Source organism: Myodes glareolus, chromosome 22, assembly GCF_982192425.1.
Source record: "Myodes glareolus chromosome 22, mMyoGla1.1, whole genome shotgun sequence".
NCBI lineage: Eukaryota > Metazoa > Chordata > Mammalia > Rodentia > Cricetidae > Myodes > Myodes glareolus.
In genome coordinates, this window is record NC_142047.1 from 37,485,791 (window position 1) to 37,512,547 (window position 26,757).

At 44.3% G+C, this 26,757-nt stretch overlaps 1 protein-coding gene across 3 annotated transcripts; it reads left to right on the forward strand.

The window, feature by feature from the left end:
- Window positions 1-81: 81 nt before the first annotated feature.
- Mlkl (mixed lineage kinase domain like pseudokinase) lies at window positions 82-22,943 on the forward strand. 3 transcript variants are annotated; one of them, XM_048437239.3, is made up of 11 exons: window positions 82-782; window positions 2,705-3,125; window positions 5,095-5,168; window positions 8,713-8,896; window positions 11,410-11,507; window positions 13,524-13,659; window positions 14,232-14,316; window positions 17,074-17,225; window positions 18,077-18,126; window positions 18,418-18,558; window positions 20,745-22,943. In XM_048437239.3, exons 2-11 carry the CDS (start codon window positions 2,707-2,709, stop codon window positions 20,774-20,776), a joined length of 1,371 nt encoding a protein of 456 aa, XP_048293196.3. In that variant the 5' UTR covers window positions 82-782; window positions 2,705-2,706; the 3' UTR covers window positions 20,777-22,943. The 3 variants fall into 3 exon arrangements, with proteins under 3 accessions (XP_048293196.3, XP_048293197.3, XP_048293193.3); XM_048437240.3 differs by lacking the exon at window positions 82-782 and adding an exon at window positions 793-934; XM_048437236.3 differs by lacking the exon at window positions 82-782 and adding an exon at window positions 793-930.
- Window positions 22,944-26,757: the final 3,814 nt, after the last annotated feature.

Here is a 26,757-nt window from a genome sequence, read left to right on the forward strand (position 1 = left end):
TGTGTGTGTGTGTGTGTGCGCGCGCGCGAAGGTCAGGAGACAACTTGGAGCAGTCAGTTCTTGCCACCTTGTCATCAGGCTCACTGAGCCACCCCATCACCCTCGCTTTTTAATTTCTATTTTGCTGGACTTCCAGGCCATCCCATACATTGGTTATTAGGGCTCCCTGTAATCTTATTTTTTCCAATCCCTAAACTTGAGGCCCCAAGCAGAGGACCTGGGAGTACTCAGAGAGTTGCTCTTTAACGGATTAGGCAAAAGGACCCCAGTCAGGTAGGAGCTTCAACTGGGAGCTGTCCAGAAAGCGGGTGTAGGAAGCTGGCAGATCACCAGCAAAAGTCACCCAGGAACCTGGGGGAGGAATGTCAATCTGGCACGGGTTTCTGGAGGAGGACTATGGACAGAAACAGCTGTCCAACAGGTTAGTTGGGAGGACTCCGCTGTGGCATGGTTGCTTCGGCCCAGCTTTGACTTTCGGCGGGAACAGCGATTTGTGCGAGTCCTTCGGAGGCACCGGAAGCGCTCAAGCTGCACCGCACCGAGAGAAGAGGCTGTGGAGACCCGAGAACTGCTCCGGCCTAGGGTGCATTCTCTGCTGGGCAGAAGACCGTGGTCCGGGAGCACCGGGAGACTGATCCTACTGCAAATGCGTGTAGGACAGAGGGGACGATCGACCCCGCGATCACAAGACTGAGCCCCCTGGGTCGAGAGAGCTAGGAGCCGCGACTGGAGGAAGCGGGGAAAACCGCAGAATCACAGATTGAACTTCCTGGAATCCAGGGGTGAGTTGGTTTCGATTTCTTGACCCTATTAGAGGGGCTGTCTGTCTGCAAAGATCTTTGCTGCCTTCTGTCAAAGCAGGACGGAGCTCGAGGAACGGAGTTTGAGAAGAGGAAAAAGGTGGGGACCCCGCCCAGACGTGCTGAGTAGGTAGGTAAGACTATCTATTTCCAGAACAGACGATTCAGAGTTTTTGTTTTGGTTTGGAGGTTTTTTCCTTTTTTGTTTTGTTTTTGTTTGTTTGTTTTTAGAGACAGGGTTTCCCTGTATAGTCCTGGCCATCCTGGAACTTACTTTGTAGAACAGGTTGGCCCTGAACTCACAGGAATCTGTGTACCTCAGCCTCTGAGATTAAAGGGAGGCACTACCACCACCACTACCACCACCCTCACCCCCCACCCCGGACTGGATTCCAGTCTTTAAATATAAATGCCCACTTCCTTTTCTAGGGCCCTTGCGTGAACTGATGTAATGTTTGTAAAGGGATGTCTGATTTTTTAGACTGTTAATTTATTTATTGAGACAAGGTCTCACTGTGTAGCTATGGCTGCCCTGGAACTCACTGTGGTCCAGGCTGGCCTTGAATTCATAGAGAAATCTGTCTGTGCCCCCCAAGGACTGAATTTAAAGTTGTGTGCCCCCAAGCCCAGATATGTCTGATATTTTTTAGTGGGTGGGGGTGGTAAATTTAGTGGGGGGCTTAGAGTAAGTTGTTATTACTACTTCCAAATTTTCCCCCTTTGCTCTCATACATCCAAGGAAGAGGTGTAAGGCAATGTGCTCTGTGTCTGGAAATGGCTGGGCCCTGAGATCTACTGATTTTTTTTTAAGAGTACCCACCGTAAGAGTCTGTAGCGATGGCTCAGATGTAAAGAGTACCCTGATGTTAACACCCGTGCCCCCTGCCCAGTTCAGTAAAATTCATTGAGCAAGGAAAACAAAAACCCGTGGATTGCCACATACTTAGTTTCAGTTTGACAATTTGGATTCACTTTTAGACTCATGTTTTAAAGGCCACACCCTTTTACATTGGTGTGGGGAGCCAAGCTCAGACCTTCAAGTTTGGTCAGCAAATACTTTATGGACTGAAAGGAAACACTCTTCGACTTCCTTGCAAAATTTGAAATCAGGAGGTCTGATGTGAAAGTCCAGATTCCTGGTTGCTCAGGTGAAACTGAGAGATCCTTTGTCCTTGCTGAGTAACCGCTACGTGTTTTTAGATGAAGCTGGAGTGGTTTCCTCGACCATGAACCCAAGGGCCCGTTTGGGCCTTTTTTCTACAGGATTTGAAGAGAGGAAGTGAATGATTGGACTCTTCCATGTGTCTGAAACAGAGAGGTACCAGGATAATGAAGCCAAAGGTGGAGAGGTCTAGGCCATTCTGAGATACAGAGCAAGAGCCTGTCTCAAAACAAAAGAGCATCTGTGTTAGGATAGGCTAGATATTATGACCAAAATACCCCAAAATATAATGGCTTCCACACAGCTGGAACTGCATCTTCAATCACACAGTTCATAGCATAAATTCTGGCAACAATGGCTGCTTTCCTCCAAGCAACTATTCAGGAACCCAGGATCTTTTCCTTAGGGTACCAGTATCCTTGAAACCCTATCCTTGCAAGCCTGCCTCATCCTAAAGTAGCACAGATCCCATCCACTCGTGACCCATAGTTAGGTGCTAACCACAAGGCCTCTCAGAGTGGCAAGAGGTTGAGGATATAGTGCTGGCTGACCAATACTTCCCAGTTCAAGCTCTATTACAAGGTCAGAACAGATTTGACAGACAGCAAGCTCTCTCTGCCTTACGTGGTGGAGGCATCCCCTTTCTGGCACTGAAATCATAGATATCCTTGACCCTCAATTAGTTGAGTAATAAATACACTGAGGACTGTGGAATTTCAACCAATCTGTGGGTCTCTTCCAGGTATGGATAAATTGGGACAGATCATCACCTTAGGCCAGCTCATCTATAAGAAGTGTGAAGAAATGAAACACTGCCGGAAACAGAGCAAGCGTCTAAGGGAGCGTGTGCATGGCTTGCTACAGCCTCTCAAGAAGCTCCAGGCCCAAGGAACAAATAATCTGCCAGATAACATAACTAAAACCCTGAACCATTTCGAGGATGTCCTGCAAGAGGCTATGCAGCACGTAGAAAAGTTCAGCAATAAGTCCAATATTTGGAAGTTTGTAACTGCGGGCAATGACAAGATCCTCTTCCGAGAAGTAAATGAGAAGCTGAGAGATGTCTGGGAGGAGTTCTTGATGTGCCTTCAGGTTGATCAACAGATCTCTGTTTCAAAAGCACGCTGGCTGCAGGAAGATCAACAGGATGCGAGAGAGGACGAGTGAGTATTCCAAAGACCGGGAAAGAATAAATGGGGTTTGGGGGATGAAGTGGAGGAACAGATGGAATCAGGGAGCATCTTAGCCTCACTTTGTTTTGTCAAAGCAGAGGAACAATGGAGGAGTTTGAACAGTTGCACAGACTTGTGACTTAGAAATCCTACTGTATGATAGAGGCTCGTGGAATCTGGGGAAGCCTTTGTGGAGGAGGGGACACATTGCTACCTGCTTATGAGTCCCCTTTGCTTCTCTGTTCACTCTTGGATGTAATATATGGAATTCTAATTCATATCTTACCACCTTGGCTTCTATGGGACTCTTCTTCTTGAAGTGAAAATTGTCTAGTAAAAAGAATTAAACAAACAAGCTAAGGAAACGTGGATTGGGTACAGCATGCACGATACTGTTCTAAACCTTAGGGATAAACTCATGGAGTGTAAAGTCTGCTGATAGAAAGCTAATTTTTTTCGGAAGCCCTTGAAAGTCACAAGGTAGAGTAATGATACACAAGAATTCAGAAAGAACAGACAAGACAGACATTTCCGTGTATACCTTGACTAATCCATACAGAGACAAGATTGCTCTTGTGGCCGACTGTCAGGAATGAAACCTAACTGAACTATTATCTTTCAAGCCTCTACTTGCGGCACATCCACTAAAAATAGCCACCCATCTGGTAAAGCTCAACATGAAGAGACAAAGGCATACGGTTCGTCCTCTCTGTTGCTATGACTGTATACAGCTACTACCTGGAAGTCAATAAGTAGAGTCAATAACTCAACCTACCTGAGAATCAGAACGGAAGCAGGAACTAAGTTAGGAGACCACATTAGAGGGTAGATGAGTTAACAATAGCTAGAACTACAATGGCTCTCCTTGAACATCATGGAAAGCCAGGATCTAAAGAAGTGAGACATTGATTAGCCTGCATGTAGAGGGTAAGAGTTGAGCTCAGGCCACCAGGAGAGGAAAGATAAGAGAAACATGGAAACAAATATGACTTCTTGGACTTATGATGACCCAGTGATATGAGTCACAAACATGGTTAGCTAAACATTAGAAGAGTTTTGTAGGAAAGGAAAGGTTAACTTTTTATCAGACAAATTACAGGCTGATGGCCACAGACAGCCATTGATGTGTACTATGAATATATTTTATTACCATTGGTTGTTAAAGAAATTGTTTCAGTCAATGGGGGTGGGGGACAGGGGCGGGCAGAGAGGCCCAGAATACGGAGTTAATCTTCGCCTCATCCTTGACCTCAAGGGACCTCTTTTACATCTCAGACACACTCTGTACCATCTTTTTCTTGCTCTCTGGAGATTTACATGTACGTATTTTGATTCTTCTTCTTCTTTTTTTAAAGCTTTATTTATTTATTAAGTATACAGTGATCTCTCTGCATATATCCCTGCAGGCCAGAAGAGGGCAACATATTTCATTACAGATGGTTGTGAGCCACCATGTGGTTGCTGGGAATTGAACTCAGGACCTTTGGAAGTGAAGCAAGTGCTCTTAACCTCTGAGCCATCTCTCCAGCCCCCTGATTCTTCTTCTCAATAGATAATCTTGAGTATTCTTCCAAATAAATTTCCATAGGTTTCTCTAGTATTCCTTGGTATATATGGACCAGATATATCGAACATGCAAATTATAGCCAATTGTTCACTGCTATAATTTCATAAACGAGCATCTTTGTGTGTGTTTCAGAATAACTTTAGGATATAGTCCCAGTAATGGAATTACATGGGTAATCGTTGAGTTAAAGGCAATGATCAAAGACTTCGGGGCATTTCCTATGCATTTGAAAATAGAAAAATGAATATTAACGGCAGTATTTTCGGCCATATGATTGTTTAGAGTTAAAATCTGACACCTTGGTGATTTTGATTAGGCATTTTGTTTTGATGCACATATACTTTTTGTTTAGGGCTTGTATCTTTAAGCATGTGCTGCCCCTTTTTCCTGCAGAACAGAAAATCTGCAAGCTCTCTTGAAGAAGGTGAGCAATGATGTAGAAGAAATCAAGAAAACTCTGAAACAGTGTAAGTTGTCACAGGATGCTCCTGAATTAGAAGCCATCTGTTTGCTAGGAACTCCAGCCTGCTCTGCTCCTGCCCTGTCCCGTTTTCTCTGCTGGATAGTACTGGGAGCAGCTCACAGGTTTGGGGATGTGGCCACAGGCTTACAGGATGTTCACCCAGACTTCTGTTCACGGAGTAGCATTTGAAAGTGGTTTCTTGATCAGCAAGAAACCATAGCACCTGTCAGAATACTAAACGAGGCCGGGCATGGTGACACGCACCTTTAATCCCAGCACTCTGGAGGCAGAGGCAGGTGGATCTCTGAGTTCGGGATCCTGAGTTTGAGTCTGTTCTACAGAGTGAGTTCCAGGACAGCCAGGGCTACACAGAGGAACCTGGCCTCAAAATACAAAATAAAAATAATGTTTTTTAAAAAAGATGCTAAAATAATTATAATAAATAATTTTTCTCTATGTATAGCATCTACATTCATCATATTTCTGTTCCAGTAATAAAAACCCAAGGTAGTAGCTTAATAAGAGAGACAGTTTCCTTAGGCTCACAGTTGTGAAGATATTCAGTCCATGATTGGTTATTTGCCACATTGTGTCTCAGTCTGTGGCAAGGTGACTTATCAGGCAGACACACGTGATGAAGCATAAACACTTATCTGATGGACTAAAAGCAAAAAGACAGAAGGAAGGAGGAAGACTGCATGGGGTCCCACAATTCCCTTTAGAAGAAAATACCTGAACTGGAGAGATGGCTCAGCGGTTAAGAGCATTGCCTGCTCTTCCAAAGGTCCTGAGTTCAATTCCCAGCAACCACATGGTGGCTCACAACCATCTGTAATACGTCTGGTGCCCTCTTCTGGCCTGCAGACATACACACAGACAGAATATTGTATACATAATAAATAAATAAATAAATAAATAAATAAATAAATAAATAAATATTTTTTAAAAAGAAAAGAAAAGAAAATACCTGAGGAACCACCATTTGTCCCCATCTTAAAGTTTCCCCCACCTCCTGATAGCACCATCCTGGGGACCAAGCTTTTAACACATGGGTCCTAGGGAACATTAAACATCCAAAAGGTAGCAGCATCCAAGCTTCAGTTCACTTGCTGAACGTCCGTAAGAAATTCAAATCAAGGGCTTTGGAGACGGCTCAGTGGGTAAAGTGCTTGCTGCACAAGCCTGAGCAGCTGCCTTTGGATCCCCAGCTTTTACGTAAAAACCCAGAAAGGATGGCACACACCTGGAATCTCAACACCGGGAGGTGAAGACAAGAGCTCGGGGGCTCACTGGCCAATCTGTCTAGCTAGTGAGCTACAAATTCAGTGAGAGAACCTTTCCCAAAAATAAGGTGGATGGGGGCTGGAGAGCTGACTCAGCAGTTAAAAATGCTCGCTGTTCCTGCAGAGGACCCAGATTCAGTTCCAGCACCCATATAGTGGCTCACAATCACCTGCAACTCCAGTTCCAAGAGATTCAATGACTTCTTCTGGCTTTCTTGGGCCCTATATGCAATGTACATACAGACATGCAGGTACACGCTCACACACATAAAATAAAAATATTTTTTTTTCAAAAAACTAAACAAGGCAACGAGCAATGGGAAGACATTTGATTTCCACCTCTGACCTCCACATACACATGCACAGTCGTGAATACCTGCACATGTACACACACTGTGTGCACATACAAACACACACACACAAGAAATTTAAATAAAATTTAAGGTGTTCATTTAGTCACTCATTCATTCAATAAAACTATAAGAATTCTGCTTTATACCAGAGACTGTACTCAAAGGGAGGTGGCATTGGCTTCCGGAAGCACGTTTCCTAGGGGTAAAGGAGAGGAGATGACAGAGGGACAGTCCAAATGTGTGGTATGGCATTTCTTGTGGGAGTGTATGTTCCTGTGTATGAAGTTTGTGTGTGTGTGTGTGTGTGTGTGTGTGTGTGTGCCTATGTGTGCACATGCATGTGGAATTCCAGAGGTCAAACTCAAGTTGATTCCTCCAGAGCCATCTATTTTGTGGTTTTGAGACAGAGACTCTCACAGAGACCTGGGGTTCATCAACTAGTCTAAACTGGCTGGCCACCAAACCCCAGGGATTCACCTATCTCCTCCTCCCTAGTACTGGGATTGCAGTGCATATACCACCCTGTCTGGCTTTTTACATAAATTCTAGAGATCTGGAACTGTTTCTCAAACTTCTGTGGCAACCCTCTACTGACCTAGCTATCTCTCCTGCCTTCCTGTGCCGTCTATTTCTATCACCTTAGATGGAGGTGGCAAAGAAAGATTACCTTAATTTCTCTTGTTGTGATAAAACATTAAAATCAAAAGCAAGTTGGGGTGGGGGAAGAGGGATTTTTTTTTTTAGCTTACTACTCTCAGGTCACATTCCATCACTATGGGAAGTTAAGGCAGGAATTCAAAACAGGAATCTGGAGGCAGAAACTGAAGCAGACAGAAGTAATGGAGGAGTGCTGCCTACTGGCTTGCTCCTCATAGCTTGTTCAGCCTGCTTTCTTATAACATCCAAGACCACCAGACCAGGAATGGCACTACCCACAGTGAACTGGACCTTCCCACATCAATTGTCAATCAAGAAAATGTCCCATTGGCCAATCCGGTATGGGCATTTCCTCAACTGAGGTTGCTTCTTTCAAAATGACTACCTTGTGTCAAGTTGGCATAAAACTAGCTGGCCCTCAGATGAAAGAACGATTTGTCCAAGTCTATCTTGATGAACCAAAGTATTAGCATTACTTGCAGGAGCATGGGTGAGAAGCTGCTTATGAGAGGATGGTGATCTTGGGCACCTGAATGACCTAAAAGCCCCCAACAGTTGCATGAGCAAGAACTTAGGAAAGTTGGATCTCTGGTCTTCTACAAGGGTCTCCTCTCACCCAGCAATGGTTTACTACGCAGAGACTTCTGTGAGTCCTGTACGTTTCTAGAGCTTCCTCAGCCTTGTAGGTTTCCTATGAACTCCATGAACTTCTGAGGAAGAAAATGTACCAATCTAGGAGGGAGCAGTCACACATCTGACAGCAGTATAATTGCTGAGCTTGAACTGTGTCTCTATTTGATCTGAAAAGACTGGACATAATGCCAGGTCCCTCGTGTTAAGCTGTGTGGCAACAGAAGTAAGGAGACCTCCAAGATAAAAGAGGCTGGCATTAAAACCAGAAGGACAGGCAAGATTGAAAAAGGAGGCTAGGGACACAGTTCAATAACAGAACACTCGCCAAGCACACACAAGTTCCTTGGTTCAATCACAGGCATCATAAGAAAGAAGAAAGTAGATTGGAAGAGGAGGTCAATGAAGTACGTAAAACAACACTACTAACCTTACATGTGTCTCTACACGTACCGCAGACACAGAGGACCTTCTATCTGGAGTTGAGTCCACTGGAAGCTCTAGCCAGGACCAGTTTTGGTTCATGGTGTGGAGCACCCGCGCCCCCACCCCCGTCACATCACAAAGAGGCCACTTCCCTGACTACACCTTTAGCACACTGACTTTTTATCTCTTTCTGTCTCAGGCTCACTACAACCCGCACAGGGGATCCCACAGGAGCAAATCAAGGAGATCGAGAAGGAACATCTTACCAGCTCTCCATGGACTTTACTGAAGAGAAATGACCTCAGCACGTTTTACAGAGGAGAGTATCACAGATCTCCAGTTACCATCAAAGTGTTCAACAGTCCCCAAGCCGGAAGTGTCAGGTGGGTAAGCTGCAGTTTAGGACTCTCACATGTAGCAACATTTATTCTCTGTAACTTCCCAAGGAGAAAGGTATATTTTCTCCATTATTAAATGGGGGAATCAGGCTCTAAAGGGTTAGATGACTTAGTCTGTATTATTAAGAAACAGAGGCTATTGACCTGGACAATTGGTTCAATATAGGGCTTGTTGCTCTTACAGGGGACTCAGGTTCAGTTCTCAGCACGAACTTCACAGCTCACAAGCATCTGTAACTCCAATTCCAGGGGATCTGGCACCCTCTTCTAGCCCACAGGTGCCAGGCACACAAATGGTACAGACATACATGCAGGCAAAACACTTGTGCACACAAAAGGAAAAGAAACAGACTAGCGTTGAGAAGCTTTCTACCTCAGCTCTGGAACTTTCCCCCTTTTACTCATGGCTTTGTGTATCATCCAGAATTTATACTCTTTTCTGGACGTAGTGGTGTCACCCCTTAAAATCACAGCATTCACGAGGCAGACACAGGCAATCCCAGTACAAGGCCAGCCTGGTCTATATATATATAGCAAGTTCCAGACTAGCCAGGGCTACATAGAGACCTTATCTCAAAACAACAACAAAGGCCAGAGGCAGCAGATCCCCATAAAGCTGCAGTAACAAGTAATTGTGAGCCTCCCTACGTGGGTGCTGGGAACCACTCAGTCCTCTGCAAGAGCAGTATGCACTCTTAACTGAACCATCACTCCATCCTCTCATTATGGCATTTTCAAATACAAATTGGGCCGGCCGGTGGTTGCACATGCCTTTAATTCCAGCACTTAGGAGGTAGAGGTCAGTAATTTCTAGACCAGCCTAGTCTATACAGGAGACAGGACAGCCAGGGTTATACAGAGAAACTCTTTCTCAAAAAACAAAAACAAAACACAAATCAAATACGATTTGGTTTCCCCTATCTTGACTCCCTCTCTTGAACCCTCATCCCCTCAGTGGCATCCCTTTCCAATTTCCTGTCACATGACCTCTTGCTCCTTTCCTCTTCTCTCAACACCTCTGTCCCCTATTTACATACATGCACACATTAGAAGTTAGGATCTGCGTGTGACAGAGGACACATGATTTTTGTCTTCCTGTATCTTCCACAGAGGTGAGTGCACACCCACGTTTAATGCTGCCCCACTCACAGTAGCTATTTGACTTGCTTTTCTGTAAATTACCTCTTCATATCTTCTGCCTTCACATTTGCAATTTCTGTGGGTTTTTTCACCTGTATTAAATGTTTATGTTATTTTATGTGCATGGTCAATTTTTCTACATGTATGTCTGTGTACCACTTGCATGCCTGGTGTCTGCAAAGGCCAGAAGATGATACTGAATCCCCTAGAGCTAGATTTATGGGTGGTAGTGAGCCAACGTGTGAATGCTGGGAATTGAACCCAGGTCTTCTGGAAGAACAGTCAGTGCTCTTAACCTCTGAGACAACTCTCCAGTCCCCAGCTTTATTTTTTAAGTTTATGTGATATTATCAGTCTTCTTATGTGATATTATGTAGGGTCTAGTTTTCGTTTTATCCACAGAGTAAGTCAGTTTTCTCTGTATTATCTACTAAATAACCCATCCTTTTCCCCGCTGATGGGCAGCACCACACTTACCGGATAAGTTTTTATATAAACATCAGTGTAGTTTCTATATCTCTGATCTGTCCCAAGAGTCAATTTATCTGTCTTTACATACTGATTGGGCTTTTGAGGGGGGTGGGAGGAGTCTGTTGATATTATTACTTATTTGTCTTGTAGCCCTGGCTGACCTGGAACTCACAAAGATCCTCCTACCTCTGCCTTTGGAGAACTGCGGTTGATGGCATGCACCATCGTGCTTGGCTTTGTTAAATTTATTCCTAAATTTCTTGCTATTTTCTACACTATTGTAAAAGAAATTACTCTCTTAATTTTGTTTTCATATTTTTCATTGCAAGCACATTGAAATAGTCGATTTCTGTATGCTTTGATCCTGTTCTGCCTGCCTGACAGATCTTGGACAAATGTCATTTACTCTTGGAGCCTCACACAGTGTGAAGTAGCAGACTGGGCTGAGTTAGTGGGTCCTGGGACCCTCTCTAATAACTGATGCCCACATTTCCGAGGCCATGTTCAGGAAGGAATTTTTGTTTATAAATTTTCAAATAATTTCCTTATTTTTGCTAATCAAGAACACACATCACAGTTTTTTTTTCCAGGACATTTACTAAAATAAAATATGACTAGTAGTAAAAACTCAACATCTTAATTTGCTATATAAATCACAAAAATACAGTTCTATCAAATACCAGATAATACCAAATAATAGGATTAAGAAGTACTATTGTTCTTGTGACAGACACTCAGGGAGTAATTCTGCATCTTGGAAGTTAGACTGGTAGCCAAGCCCATCAGCAATGGGCTGGGATCCAATGGTGTCTCAAGCCCCTCCTACACCACACATTCTCTGAGGAACTGTCAGAGTCAGATGCTAATTTCTCCTCTCACTCTCCTAGTTCGGTGAGGTGCACTTTCAACAACGAGATCACAACCATGAAGAAATTTGATTCTCCCAACGTCTTGCGTATATTTGGGATTTGCATTGATGAAACAGGTAAGGAGGCTTCCAGGATTGGTCAAGCTTTTGACTGCCTAGAAGATGCTGTCTGTGTTTTAATGTGTTACTCTTTTTTTTCTTTTTTTTTTTTTGAGCTTTAAAGATAATTATAGATTGATAGGTGAGCATTTAAGAGGTTAGAAAGAGAGTTGTGCCATCTGAGTTAGGCATGGAGGTCAGCCACATGGTGGACAAACAGCCACATGGTGGACAAACAGCCACATGGTGGGGAGCAAAACTTTAGAGACAGTAAAAAAAAAAAAAAGCTCAGGTACCAGAGGAAGTGTTCTTCACCTCTGGCCAGCATCCTAAAGAAAGACAAGAGCCAGGCCTTTGAAAGGCAGGCAGGCCCCCAGAGACTCAAGGTGGCACTGTGTTACATTCTAAAGGCAGCTCATAGGGTGGCAGTGAGGGACAAAGAGACAGACTCTCTACTAGGCAGACAGACGAGAGAGCCATGACTAATAGACAGACTCCCTGATAGGCAGACGGACAAGGAAAGGGGCCATGAGTAGGTCAAAGAAGATAGACTCTGAAGATCGGCAGCTCCTTCCTCACCCTCCTGGCTGGACTCGAAACCAAAGCCAAAAACAGAGGCTTGGCAGTAGGGCACATGTGGCTTCCCGCCACACCTCTCCAAATGCTGCTTTACACAACAGTTGTGAGCGAACAATCCTGTCTTTGTTCCAACTGACCCACCCCAAATTAGGAGAGGAAGACCCTTCAAAAACTTTAAAAACCCAGCCCAGGAAAAGAGACTGGATTTTCAGACTCCCAAGTCAACTCTCTGATTTGCAGAGGAGAGGATGTTTCTGTGTGCTTGCTCTCTCTACCACCCCCCCACACCTCTTTCTCTTTCTCAGGCCTCACAAAAGCCATTCCTCACCGGCTGACTCCGCCTGCTGTGTTTGAGATTTCCCCCACTGCTACCTGTCTCAAGAGTTTTCCTGCCCTTTAATTCTCTGACAGAGAAAATAAACCCCATCAAGACCCCTCAATAGTAACAGTGAGGCTATTACCAATGTTCACTATTTCTGTGTTTCAAGGTATAAGCTCCCATCTCCTTTGAACTAACGGAGCTGTGCCTCCCCTTACCTGTCCATTGAGAACCCAGGGGTTGCTTGTTGAGATGCTAGCCTAAGTCACGGGTGTGTTTTGTTTTCTTTCTTTTCTTTCCTTTTTTGTTTGTTTGTTTGTTTATTTTTAGACAAGTTCTAATTAAGTAGCACTGGTGGACCGGGGACTCACTCCGTTGATCAGGGTGGACTTGAAGTCACAGAGATCTGCCTGCCTCTGCCTCCTGAGTACTGGGATCAATACAATGGCACTCCACATCCAGCCCCTTAGTTTTTTGGGTTTTTTTTTTCAAGACAGGATTTCTCTGTCGCTTTGGAGCCTGTCCTGGAACTAGCTCTTGAAGACCAGGCTGGCCTCAAACTCACAGAGATCCACCTGCCTCTGCCTCCCAAGTGCTGGGATTAAAGGCGTGCGCCACCACTACCCAGCTAGCCCCTTAGTTTTTAATGTGACTTTAATTGCTTCTCATCCTTTAACTAAAACTAAGAGTTATGGTGGCTCCATTTCCTCTCGCAGCATGGAAGTCCCTACTGTTCATTTTGGCTGTTGTTGCCTAGAAAGAGGACAACATCTCCCTTCTGGAAACTACTCCATAGCCTCAGTCCAATCTAATCTGTGTGTAGAAGGGACTGACTGGTGAGGAGTTTAGACCAGAAGTCAAAATCCCAGATCAGAGGCTAGAAATGAAAGAAATAACTCCTCCAAGGAGAGTAAGTCCCCCAGCCATCGCCGAAGAGAGTAAGTGTCACTTCACTTTCCTTTAGACGGAAATGTTGTACTTTAAAGTCAAGTTGGTCTTAGGCTGGGGGAGAAATGAGGCTTGCTTTAGAGCGAATGTATCACTACAGGAAGAAGCTGAGAAGGGGTTTGTGACTATGGGAATCCTGAGTGAGGCTGGATCTTCACCTCTGTCTGCCTCTTTTCCTCTTTTCCTAGTGAAGCCCCCTGAATTCTCCATTGTCATGGAGTACTGTGAACTTGGAACCCTGAGGGAACTGCTGGATAAAGAAAAGGACCTCCCTCTGAGTGTGCGCACCCTCCTAGTCCTTGGAGCAGCCAAAGGCTTGTACAGGTACCAGAGGGGTTAAACGGGCACCACAAAGAACTGGAGGAGTCGGGCTGGAGAGATGGCTCAGTGGTTAAGAGCACTGCCTGCCCTTCCAGAGGTCCTGAGTTCAGTTCCCAGCAACCACATGGTGGCTCACAACCATCTGATGCCCTCTTCTGGCAGATAGAATACCGAGAATATTGTATACATAATAAATAAATATCTTTTAAAAAAAGAACTGGAGGGAGTCTAGCCAGGCAGTAGTGGGTGCACCTGTAATCCCAGCACAGAGTATCTGTGAGTTGGAGGCCAGCCTGGTCTACAGAGTGAGTTCCAGGACAGCCAGAGCTACGCAGAGAAACCCTGTCTCCAAGAGATGCTGATGCTCTCAGAGGTGATGGGAGGACGGGCCAGAAGCTCCAATTTCCCTTCCTTCCACTGTTTCACTGTAAACTCTGGTGCTGGGCAGGTGTATTTTTCTAGGTTGCCCACAGAGAGCCGCCCACATGAAAGGCAGGGTACTAGCCAGCCTCATTATCCCACTAAACACTGTGTATGCCAAGATCATTAATACACCTGCCTTTGGTTGTCATCAGGTTACACCATTCAGAAACATCCGAACAACTGCACAGAAACATCAGCAGTTCCAGCTTCCTGGTAGCTGAAGGCTACAACGTAAAGGTGAGCACATCCTCCAAGGTCTCCTTGGGGTGGTCAGACCTTTACTATGGTTGCTGCCTAGAAGAGGGTATTGCAGAATGGCCATGCCTTCTGATTTCTCTCCTAGATTTTAGAACTGAGTGCACCTCTTCACCTGCTTATACAGCCTTCTGGGTGCCCACTACAGAACAAGCTCCGCCCTTGCCTCCCACTCGAATGTGCTTACCTTCCTCCCACCCCAGAGCAGGGATGAGCAAAGAGCCGTTTCTCTTAGACATTTAGACACCACTTCTCCACCACGGCAATACCTACCAGGGGATGTGCTTATGTTCAACTGGGCATTCAGATTCAGAGGATTGTCATGGGGCCACACTTGTCATTTGAGGTGACTTACAAGGCTTCACAGGGAGCACATCTAGTTAGCAGCATCAACCCCTTCTCTCCAGTGGGGGTCCTCACATTCATCCAGGCTTTGCTCCTACCAGTGGCTAAAGAAGGAGGCTCCCATTAGGTGGGTATGGAGCCATCCGGATTTCGAAGTCTCATGACTTAAAATAGTCAATGTCTCATAACTTTATAGGTGTACCTTCCAAGAGCCCTGCAAGGGATGAGCTAGTTCCTATGTATAATGGTTGCTACAAAGTACAGCATGCCTGTTAGGTATTTATGGCCCTCCAACCCCTACCCCAAAGCAATCTGTATACCAGCAATAATTTTTATAATTAGGGGACTAAGAAGCACAGTTTGATGGTCTGCCTGTATCAGTTTTTCAGGGGAACAGAGCTGATGGTTAACTGAAAATCGACCATGACTTCTTTCATTTGCTCAGAGGAAGAAAGGGGTTTGTTAATTCGTTGTCCAAAATGCTAAAATTGTAAAGGAATGTTTGTCATTCATAGATACTTTCCTCTCTCTCTCTCTCTCTCTCTCTCTCTCTCTCTCTCTCTCTCTTGTTTGTTTGGTTTTTTGAGACAAGGTTTCTCTGTAGCTTTGGTGCCTGTCTCCCAAGTGCTGGGATTAAAGGCATGCGCCACCACCATCCGGCTCTCTCTCTCTCTCTCTGGCTCTCTCTCCGTCTCTGTCTCTGTCTCTTTCTCTCTTTAATTTTTAATGATGGAAACAGAAATACAACTGAAACTAAAGCTGCTGACAGAACCCTATGATCTCGCCCATCTCTTGTCATCCCTCCAACTTGACTTTGAACTCCCATCTGGCCTTGAGTTTCAGAGCTGGGCTCCAGAAAATGTCCCTGTTGGTGACCCTTTTGTCCAAGGGGATATCTGTGGAGAGCCTTGAGGGCATGAGGTGATTGCAATCATGAACTTTCACCAGAGACTCAATCTGACCTCCTGGTGCTTTTCTTCTTGCCCGTGACTGCTGTCGCTCTGTCAGAGGCAGCTGTCAATTCCAGCCACCAGAGCATGGCTATGCTGGGGCCGGGGGTGGGGGGTGGCAAGGTGCCATCATCAACATTCTTTGCTATGGCAGCCTTATATCCTTATTAGCATCCAGCCAGGATCAGTACCTCCTTCCCAAGTTTTCTGAGTTTGCTCATTGTCTTAGTTAAGGTTTCGATTGCTGTGAAGAGACACTATGGCCACACCAATGCTTACAAAGGAAAACACCTAATTAGGTGGCTTATCATAGTGGGACTTGGCAGTGTGCAGACAGACATGGTAGAAGTAGCTGAGAGTTCTACATCTTGCAGGCAACAGGAAATGAGCTGAGACGCTGGATGTAACTTGAGCATATATGAGACCTCAAATCTTGCCTCAGCGGTGACACACTTCCTCCAACAAGATCCCACTTACTCCAAGAAGACCACACCTCCTAATAAGGCCACTCCTTTTGGAGGTCATTCTCTTTCAAACCACCACACCCATTTCAACAGCAACCAACAGGCTCCCAGCAGACAGGTGCACAGCTTGTTCTTCCTTCCAGCCTCGTGCACACAGAGCCTTTCTGCCTTTCAGATGCCTTCCCCACCTAAGTGTCTTCTGTTGTTCTGTTTTGTTTTTTGGAACAGGATCTCACTATATGTAACTCTGGCTGTCCTGGAACTTGCTATGTAGACCAGACTGATCTTGAACTTACAGAGTTCACCTATCTCTGCCTCCTGAGTGCTACGACTAAGGGCGTGTGGAATCACACCTTCTGCCCTCTGTATGTCTCGACTTTTTCTTGACCTCACTCTTAGGTTTGGGTACCTGGCTGACTTTGTCAGCCTAGTCTCTTTCTGCACACCGGGAGCAAAAACATGCGCTCCCTTTTGTCATGCAGTGACATCTTTAGACATGTATGACTTCCGGGTGGACAAAGATAACTCACACTTTTCATGCAGAATCCAAGCAACACCGTGCAAGGACAGACAGAACAAAGGAGTTTCCTCCTGTCACTTCTGCAGCTGCTCCTGGGGAAAATCAAGCCATGATGGAGTTCTATGGCTCCTCCCTCCCCTCGCTGATTGGAGTTGGGTTTTTCACCACGAAAGCCCTAGACCTAGCAGTAGTAATAAGTACGTTTAGTCAGTAAACTTACCAAAGCATACAGGGACCTTATAGCCGTTGTTTCAGAGACTCTTCCCTACCACCCACCCCATTCTATTGAGAAGCGCTGTCACAGTGCTTCTCTTTGGTTGGCACAATATGTCAAGCATAGCCTGAAAGCACCATTGGAAGTAAATCCCCTAGGGAAAGAGCCACCCCAACTCCACCTTCTACCTCCCCAACCTGGGGCTTGCCGTTTCAACACCTACCTCTAACCCATCTTTCTGTCTAGCTTGCAGGATTTGAATTAAGTAAGACGCAAACTTCCATCAGTCAGAAGACAAAACGCACTAAAGCAGAGAAAATCCATTCAACGGCATATATGTCCCCTGAGAGACTGAAAGATGTATATCGTACATATGACAGAGAAGCTGAAATATACAGGTGTGTGCATGTTTTTGTACAAATTCTAACTCAGGCAGAAAGGACAATATAGTCCCCTGTGAACTCCTCTTCTGAGGACCATCTTAACTCGATTGAAGAGGGGGTCGCGGTGCAGGTTGGTGGGGAAGTACTTGCCTAATATGTGTAGGTTCTAGCTTTGATCTTGCACTGGGTGTGATGGGGTGTTGCCTGGAGTCAGGCAGTAACCAGAAAATTCAGTGTTTTCTGAAATGGCTCAAGGAGCATGGGAAAAGAAATGTGTTACATGCTTAGATTTTTGGTTTCATTTTTATTTTTTTAAAGATTTTACTTATTTCTTTATTATGTATATAGTGTTGGCACCAGAGCTCATTATAGATGGTTGTGAGCCACCGTGTGGTTGCTGGGAACTGAACTCAGGACCTCTGGAAGAACAGGTAGTGCTCTTAACCTCTGAGCCATCTCACCAGCCCTCATTTTTCATTTTTTTAAAGATTTATTTTTATTCTATGTGTACGAGTGTTGTGCCTGTGTGTATATGTACCATGTGCATATGCAGTGCCCACAGAGACCAGAAAAGGGCATCTGATCCCCTGGAACCAGAATTACAGAGCTGTGAATTGCCATCTGGTGCTAGGAACAGAACTCAGGTCATCAAGTGTGCTAAACCATCAGCATCCCTCCAGCGATGTACGGAAGGGTGGTTTGCACAGGCCATGACATGTGTATGAAGTCCAGACAATAGCTTTTTGAGTCATTTCTCTCCTCCTATCTCTACTTGGTTTCTGGAGGTCAAATTCATAAGAGTATGGCGCGGTGGCGAGTTCTTTACCCAGAGTCGGCCACCTAACAAACCCTTGATTTTCTTTCAGCTTTGGAATTGTGCTCTGGGAGATTGTCACTGGAAAGATCCCATTCGAAGGTAAAGAACATGAAGGCTGGCCCTGTTGGAGTTGTGGTTGGATCAACCTTCTTCTGAGAGACCAGAAATTCCCCCTTAGTGCTGCCATAGTCACTTGGTTAATGGAGAGATTCCTTGAACCCGTTAGTAGAGTCACTAAAAGTTCTGTTGTTTCTTTGTTTATTTTCCTTTTCCTTTCTTTTCTTTTTTTCCCCCATGTTTGAAGTCCCTCGTTCTAATCCTAGCTATCAATGTCCAGAGAGAAGTATGTGAGTGAAAATGAAGCCACTCATCCTCTCTCTTCCATGGTAGGCTGTGATTGGAAGAAGATCTACGAGCTGGTAGTTGAGGACCAGAAGCAGGAGCCAGTGGGTGAAGATTGTCCTAAGCTATTGCAGGAGATCATTGATGAGTGCAGGGCCTATGACCTCAAACAAAGGCCCTCTGTGAATGGTAAGATTCTTATGAGGAGTGAGTGGGTGGGCGTGGCAGAAGGGCAGGGCAGGGATGGGAAGAGAGGAGGGAGGGAAAACTGTGGTTGGTATGTAAAATAAATTTAAAATGATGAATTAAAAAAAAAGAATGCAAGCCACACATTTATTTCACAAATGTAAAAGTTGGGGTTGTTGTTGTTGTTGTTGTTGTTTTGGTTTTTTTTTTTCTTAAAGCTCCAGTGGAGAAATTCACACCCAGCTGTAATTCTGGGTGTGCCCCTTCAGGGGACATTTAACAACTTCTGAAAGCAATTTTGGTTGTTACAATTCAGGGCCAGGGGAGGCAGGGTGTGTATTCTTGGCATCTAATGGATAGAGGTTGGGATACTATTCGATTCATAGGACAGGGCTAGAGGTGTACCTTAGTGGTACTGTGCGTGACTAGTGTATGGGAACCCTGGGGTCACAGTCCCCAGCATCATACACACAAAAGCTTAACATGGAACCCTCAAGTGTATAGGACATCCCACCACAAATAAGAATGATGTAGCCCAGATATCAGCAAGGCAGGGCTTCAGAGATGGAAGCAGGTTACTTTTCTCAGGCCTGTTTCTTTACTTCCTCTCTACCCCCCTCCCTCCCTTTTACTCCTTGGGATTATTTCTCTGACTTACTGAGACGTTTTCAAATACTTTTTTAAATATTTATTTATTTATTTATTTATTATATATACAGTGTTCTGCCTGCATGTACGCTTGGATGACAGAAGAGGGCACCAGAACTCAATACAGCATGTGGGTGCTGGGAATTGAACTCAGGACCCCTGGAAGAGCAGCCAGTGCTCTTAACCTCTGAGCCATCTCTCCAGCCCTGACTTAGGCTTTTTTAAGGTTTTGTTTTTGTTTGACTTTCTTTGTAGACAATATCTCACTGTACAGCTCTGGTTGTCCTGGAATTCCCTATGCAGAAGACCAGGCTGGCTTTGAACTCACAGAGATCCACTTGCCTCTGCCTCCCAAGTGCTAGAATTAAAGGTGTGTGCCACCATACCTGGCTTACATACTTATTCATGTGTGTGTGTGTGTGTGTGTGTGTGTGTGTGTGTGTGTGTGTGTGTTGTGTGCGAGAGAGAGAGAGAGATCCTCAAGAGGACAAGAGGGCATCAGCTCTCCTCTATGCATCTTCACCTGTTGAGAGCTGAGCTGATTCAAGGCTTTCCCTGAGGTATGGAGAAGGACAACAATTCCTTCTCTAAAGCCAGGAGTAAACCAGGCGGTGGTGGCGCATGTCTTTAATCCCAGCACTCAGGAGGCAGAGGCAGGCAGATCTCTGTGAGTTCAAGGCCAGCCTGGTCTACAGAGTAAGTTCCAGGACTGGCTCCATAGTTACTGAGAATCCCTGCCTCAAAAAACCAAAAATATAATACAATATAATATAATATCATAAACATAATAACCAGAAGTATGCTTTATAGAATGGGTAATGGCCTGCAGCTTGGGCTTTGGGAGAGCTGAGGTTTCAGATTCTAAGAATCCAACTCTTCCCAGTGTACAGGGCTACGGTTATCAGTCTCAAGCTTCTGTGTGTTTGGCCTATAATGTTCTTGAGATATCCCTTGTGCAACGTTATTTGATTAGCTTCTTGTTGACTTTGTTCCACTGTATGATAGCTGCTGACTCTGTCCCATGTCTCCCTTGGAAACAACATATAAGATGCCGTACTTCTTAATAAGCTTCCTTGGTATAAGACATAGCTTACGCAAGCCCTCCCACTCCCAAACTTTGGTATCTTCTTTACTTTCTATTTCCTTTTTATCTGATCTCCTGGTCCTCTCTCTCAATACCCTGTCACCGAAGAATGACCAGGTCATTCACTCTTTCTTTTTGAGGCAGGGTCTGTTCTTGAGCCAGGGGGCTTCATTTTCTCAGCTAGCCTGGAAAGCCATCAAGCCTCAGTAATCTTTTTGTCTGTGACCCCCTTGGAGTTGGGGTTACAAATGTTTCAAGATTATAGGCACACACATCATGCCTCATTTGGGGTTTAGGTTTTCATAGGTGGTGTTTTAGGGGTCTGTGTGTGCAAACAGTTTAGGCACCAGCCAGACTAACAGTTTCTGTGTATTTTCTATTGTAGACATGCGTTTGTGTTTCTAGTTTGGCTGTCAGTAACTTGCTCTTGTCTCACTTTCTGTTCATTCCTTCATAGAAATCTTAGAGAGACTGTCTGCAATAAACTGAGGTGTGTATGCAAACCTAAATGGAAGACTCCCTGGACAAGAAGCTGGAAGAGAAACAAACCGGATATTTGTCTTTCATATCTGTTAGTATCAAGTTTTGCTAGGTGCAAAAATCTTTTTTTTTTTTAAATGTGGTCTCACCATGTAGCCCCCGTTAGCTTGGAATTTGCTCTATAGAACAAACTGAGTTCAAACTGAAAGAAATCTTCTAGTTTTGCCTCCCAAATGTTGGGATTAAGGGCATGGACCACCACACCTGGCACAGTTCTTATTTGCTACAAATAGAAAGCAATTCCATGGGGCTGGAGAGATGGCTCAGCAATTAGCTGGTTGTTCTCCCAGAGGACCCAGGTTCAATCCCCAGCACCCACATGGCAGTTCACAAGTCCTGTTCCAGAGAATCTGACACGGCATACAGATACACATGCAGGCAAAACACCAATGCACATAAAATAAAAGTAAATTATTTAAAAAAAAAGATTAGAAAGAAGGAAAACAATTCCAGCCCAAAGTGGTGGCGCATGCCTTTTATTCAGCACTTGGGAGGCAGAGACAGGCGGATCTCTGAGGCCAGCTGTTTACATAGCAATTTCCAGGACAACCAGGATTGCACACAGAGACCGGTGTCAAAAAACAAACAGACAACAACAAAAACAATTCCAGCTATAAAGAATTCCCAATATTTCTAAAACTATATTGCTAAGATTAACTGCAGATTATTTGCAAAAGTTGGTAAATTGTCTTATGTCCATGCCTCTTTTCATGCTTTGAGGGATTCTATCAAGAAATGGCCTCTATTTCCCCAGCATTTGAATCTGAGCCGGCTAATGGCTTGATTGTTTCAGCCGCATGTGGAAGGAGGAACAGTGGACCACTTCCAAGTCTAGGTTTTAAAATAGTCACTCCCTCTCTCGAAACAGTACCCACCCATGCACAAGAGTGGTAGGCATGCTGGTAGATGAGGAGCTATGAATTCATCTGAGTTCACGCTAAGCCAGCCAGTCAGCCTGGCAATTGACCCAGTTGCATGAGGAAGCCCAGTTAAGATGGAAGAGCTACCCAGCTGGGCCTACCCCACTGCCAATTTACAAAACCATGAGCTCAATAAATACATCCTTGTCTTAAGTCACTAAGTTTTGGGGTGTTTGCTACACAACAGTAGTAATAGTGAACCCTGCACAACCCTTCCCTTTGCCCACTGAACTAAATACAAAACTTGCTGTTTGGATGTCCATGGCCTGGCCTCTGATCACGTCTGACTTTCTACATCAGGTCCCAGAGATCTCTATATTGTTGTGATCTAGGGACTAGTGGTGTTGTTCAGTTGAAAGAGTACTTGTACAAAGCCCCGTGTTTGATACCCAAAAATCCACTTAGTGGGGAGTAGGTAGAGGCAGAAAGATTAAAAGTTCAGTCATCTTCTGGTGGTGGTGGTGGTGCACACCTTTAATCCCAGCACTCAAAAGGCAGAGGCAGGTGGATCTCTGTGAGTTTGAGGCCAGCCTGGTCTACAGATAGGACTGTTTGTTTCTACAGCTTAGAACAATAAGTGTAAACTTCAGACCTAGGCCCACAGAAATTGCAGCATCTGGTGAATGTGCTAATCAGATCAGGAGCCATTAGCTTCCCCCCTGACTGATTACATTAGGTTGTTGCCTGGTTACCCAGTGTCCTCTGTGCAGGCTGGGAGAAAAGAAGCAGTGCACTGATTTAAACAATTCATGCCCTATTCACAGTTTTACTGAAAATAAACCTTTTTAGCTCTTTCTAACCACCTAAACAAGTAGCGTAGCACACTAACCTCCCCCTCTAGAAGTCCCTACTGATTTCATTCCTTTCTTAACTTTCTCCACTAAGGAGTTCACTGGAAGTCCACTAGCCACTCCCACCTTTGAGCTGACAGTCAAAGATCTCTCTCTCTCTCTCTCTCTCTCTCTCTCTCTCTCTCTCTGTGTGTGTGTGTGTGTGTGTGTGTGTGTGTGTGTGTGTGAGAGAGAGAGAGAGAGAGAGAGAGAGAAAACCCTTATCTGATTTTTTTTTTTATGGGGAAAAAGAATTCCAGCCCTAGGACCTGGAAGTCTGGAGAATTGCTGGGTTTTAAGGGTATATTACCGGGAATGTTTGTAACAACAGAATATAAAAAATAAAAAAATACATGGATAGACGGATCCTGTTGTGAGTAGATTTCTTAACCCCCAGACTGTATCCCCTTTTGCTTATTGTGGCGTTCTTTTTTTTTTTTAATCCTAGAAGCTGGAACTTTAGGGCTCCGGATACTATTTTATGTGCATTAGTGTTTTGCCTGAAGGTATGTCCATGTAAGGGAGCCAGATCCCATATAATGGAGTTACAGACAGTTGTGAGCTGCCACGTGGGTGCTGGAAATTGAACTCGGGTCCTCAGGAAGAGCAGTCAGTGCTTTTCACCTCTGAGTCATCTCTGTAGGCCCTAAATATAAAAATTTAAAAAATGATTAGTTTCTAGAGATTATCCAGGGTTTAGAATTTTTCATGATTGCAAATATTTTGTAGAATCACTGTAAATATTCCTTCCCTAGATGAATTATTCAAATTCTAAAAGATCCACAGGCAAAGATGAATTTACTGTAAAAGAAAGCTTAATTTTCAGGGTTTCTCATTTTGTTGAGGATGCCTACCAATGACATATACCTAATTCAAGTGTGTGTGTGTGTGTGTGCGTGCGTGCGTGCGTGTGTGTGTGTGTGTGTATGTACTGGCTCTCACAATTCTAAGGCTGGCTAGGATGACCTTGAATTTCTAATCCTCCTGCCTCTGCCTCAGCTGGGTGATGATATGTACTGCACATCCTTCTTGTTTTCTCCTTTGTATCTAACAGCATCGGCAATGTGTTCATCTCCTTGAAGCCTGCTGTACACAAGCCCAGTTCAGAAGTTAGAGATCCGGGTAGAGACTGTATGCAGGTCTATGGAGTGCCTTCTCTGGCTCCTCTCCTAGACTTTACTCCAACCTCCACACACACTCACTTTCCAGGTGTTTGAAGCACTCCAAGGTTTCATCTGAGTTCCCTTTTTTCTTTCTTTCCTCTCTGACTTCCAATCAAATCAGACTGAGTTTTTCTTTGGTATCGCCACCAAACTTGGGGTTGTTTGGGGCCTACTATTGGTGTAAAAACCACAAAACACTGGATGCTCACCTAGTGTCATGGTTTTCAATTATAAACTCCTCTCCTAGTTTGGGCCTGCTATTAACTCTTTTCCGCTGTTTTTCAGTTGACAATGTGACAGGTTTTCTCCAGAGTTTAAAGCTATACTCTGCTACAGCCAGAAACTTTCTTTGCCTAGGTACAAATTCTTGGAGGTTTTGCATTTTAAAATACTAGCGTGGAGTAGTGGGGCATGCCTTCAGGGAGGCAGAGGCAAGTGGATCTCTGAGTTTGTAACCACCCTGGTTTACAGAGTGAATTCTAGAACAGTCAAAGCTATGCAAAAAAACCCTGACCAGAAGCACCAAAAAATAAAATACCTCACAGTGCTAGGGATTACATTTATGACCTTGTGCAAACACTCTGCTAATAGAGATACATTCCCCGCCTCAAATTTTGCATTTTAAAGTATATATGTAGACCTATTCAAGTAATTACTATCATGTCGTATGTAAATGAGCCCATAGTCTTGTTCTTTGATAGCAAAAAAAATCCATCCAAACAATTCTTGCTTGTTTTGATAGGGTTTGTTGTTATTATTGTTATTGTTATTATTATTATTATCATTATTATTATTATCAATGTTGTTGTTATTTTGGTTTCTCGAGACAGGGTTTCTCTGTGTAACAGTTCTGACTATCCTGGAACTTGCTCTGTAGATCAGACTGGCCTCAAACTCACTGAGGTCTGCCTGCCTCTGCCTTCTGAGTGCTGGGATTAAAGATGTGCACCACCACTATCCAGCTTGATGGGCTTTTAAAAATGATTTCTTTTTATTATTTCTATTTATGTGTAGGTGTGTGTGTGTGTGTGTGTGTGTGTGTGTGTGTGTGTGTGTCTGCATTTGGGTACATACATGACACTGTAGTTTCCTTCAGAGACCAGAGGTATCAGATTCCCTGGAGCTGGAATTACAAACAGGAGATGTCTTACATGGATGCTGGAAAGCAAAGTGAAGAGAAGCAAGTGGTCTTAGCCACTGCCTTAGGGTTTCTACTGCTGCAAAGTGACACCGTGACCATGGAAACGCTTATAAAGGAAAACACTGAATGGGGTGGCTTACAGCTTCAGATGTTTAGTCCATTATCATCATGGTGGGACAAGGAAACATGCAAGCAGACATGGTACTAGAGCTGAGAGTCCTACATCTTTATCTGCAGGTGACAGGAAGTGGGGTGGGACACTGGGTGTGGCTTGATCTTATAGGAGACCACAAAGTCCATTTCCACAGTGGCACAGTTCGTCAAACAAATCCATCCTAGTCCAAGAAAAGTCACACCTCCTAATAATGCTACTCTCTATGAGTTGATGGGGACCAATTACATTCAAACTACCACAACCACTAAGTAATCTCTCCAGTCCCTTGTTTTGTTTTTTAGGACAGGTTCTTACTCTGTAGCCCAGACTGTCCTGAAACTCACTATGTACCCGGGCTTGTTCAAACTCCCAGTTGATCCTACTGTTTCAGTTCCCTGGATGCCGGGATGACAGGTGTGAGCTAACACAAAACTCCACGGTACATAAAATATAAATAAATAAAAGTTGGTACTGACCTTGGTAACAAGTTTAGAGGAGAAAAATATACAAAGATATCTATTATTTATATTGTCCTCTACCAATTTTACTAAAAATTGGCTGCTGAATGAATAAACTAAAAATGTGGCAATGTAATCTGTGCCTGAAGTTTTGATTTTAAAAACATAGCTGGATGGTGGTGGCACCCGCCTTTAATCCCAGCACTCAGGAGGCAGAGGCAAGAGAATCTCTCCAGCCTGGTCTACAGAGCTAGTACAATTTCAAAAACATGTTTGAAGAATCTTATGTGATGACTTATACTTCCAAGAAATTTTATTGGAGTAATTTCAAGTTGAAGAAATTGTACAAATTCTTTTTTTGACCATTGAAGACAAGCTGCCCAACCCTGTATGAGAATAAATGAACTGTGTTGTCTCGTGGCTTTTACGGACTCCAGAATTCTGGGGACAACATTTTGGTGTTGATATCATTGACACACTACTATATTATTTAATGAAGTCTTAGAGAAAAGCGGAGGACATCACTTTTTAAAAATAATATTGATTGACTGATTGTGTATACAGTGTTGGCATCAGCTCTCATATAGATGGCTGTGAGCAGCCGTGTGGTTGTTGGGAATTGAACTCAGGACCTCTGGAAGAACAATCAGTGCTCTTAATCTCTGAGTTATCTCTTCAGCCTGAGGAAGTCACTTCTAACATTTTCATTTACATTAGAAAAACGAATGGAGGGCCTGGAGAGATGGCTCCGCAGGTAAGAACATTGCATGCTCTTCCAGAGGACCCAGGTTCAATTCCCAGCACCCATATGGCAGCTTTCGGCTGTCTGTAACTCCAATTCCGGAGGATCTGATACCCTCACACAGACAGACACGCAGGATACCCTCACACAGACATACACGCAGGCAAAACACCAATGAATGCTCGTAAAATAAAAATAAATTATAGAAAAGAAGGAGGAGGAGGAGCAGAGGAGAGGAAGAAGAAGAAAAACGGATGAAGAACTCTCTTCCTCAGGTCTTCTTCCGGCTAGACGTTTCAAATGCAGAACAGTTTAAAAGAAAAAAAAGGGAAGAAAACGCTCAAGCTCCACCGTACAGGGGCGGGGCGCGAGATGACGGACATGGATTTCTACCAATTGTAGGAGGATTTTTTGCACGAGGTTTTCGCCAAGCTGTATCAGGAGCTGGCCAATGAGAGAGCCACTAGTTCAGATAGCGCCGACCAATGGAAGAAGAAGAAATAGTATTGGTCGCCGCCTTCG

What these genes read in the sequence shown, in the direction of transcription:
- Mlkl (XM_048437239.3), top strand. Translation starts at nt 2,707, where the DNA reads ATGGATAAATTGGGACAGATCATCACCTTAGGCCAGCTCATCTATAAG. An exon ending in CAAGAAAACTCTGAAACAGT is followed by an intron (nt 5,169 to 8,712) that starts GTAAGTTGTCAC and finishes TTTCTGTCTCAG; the next exon opens with GCTCACTACAACCCGCACAG. An exon ending in GATTTGCATTGATGAAACAG is followed by an intron (nt 11,508 to 13,523) that starts GTAAGGAGGCTT and finishes CTCTTTTCCTAG; the next exon opens with TGAAGCCCCCTGAATTCTCC.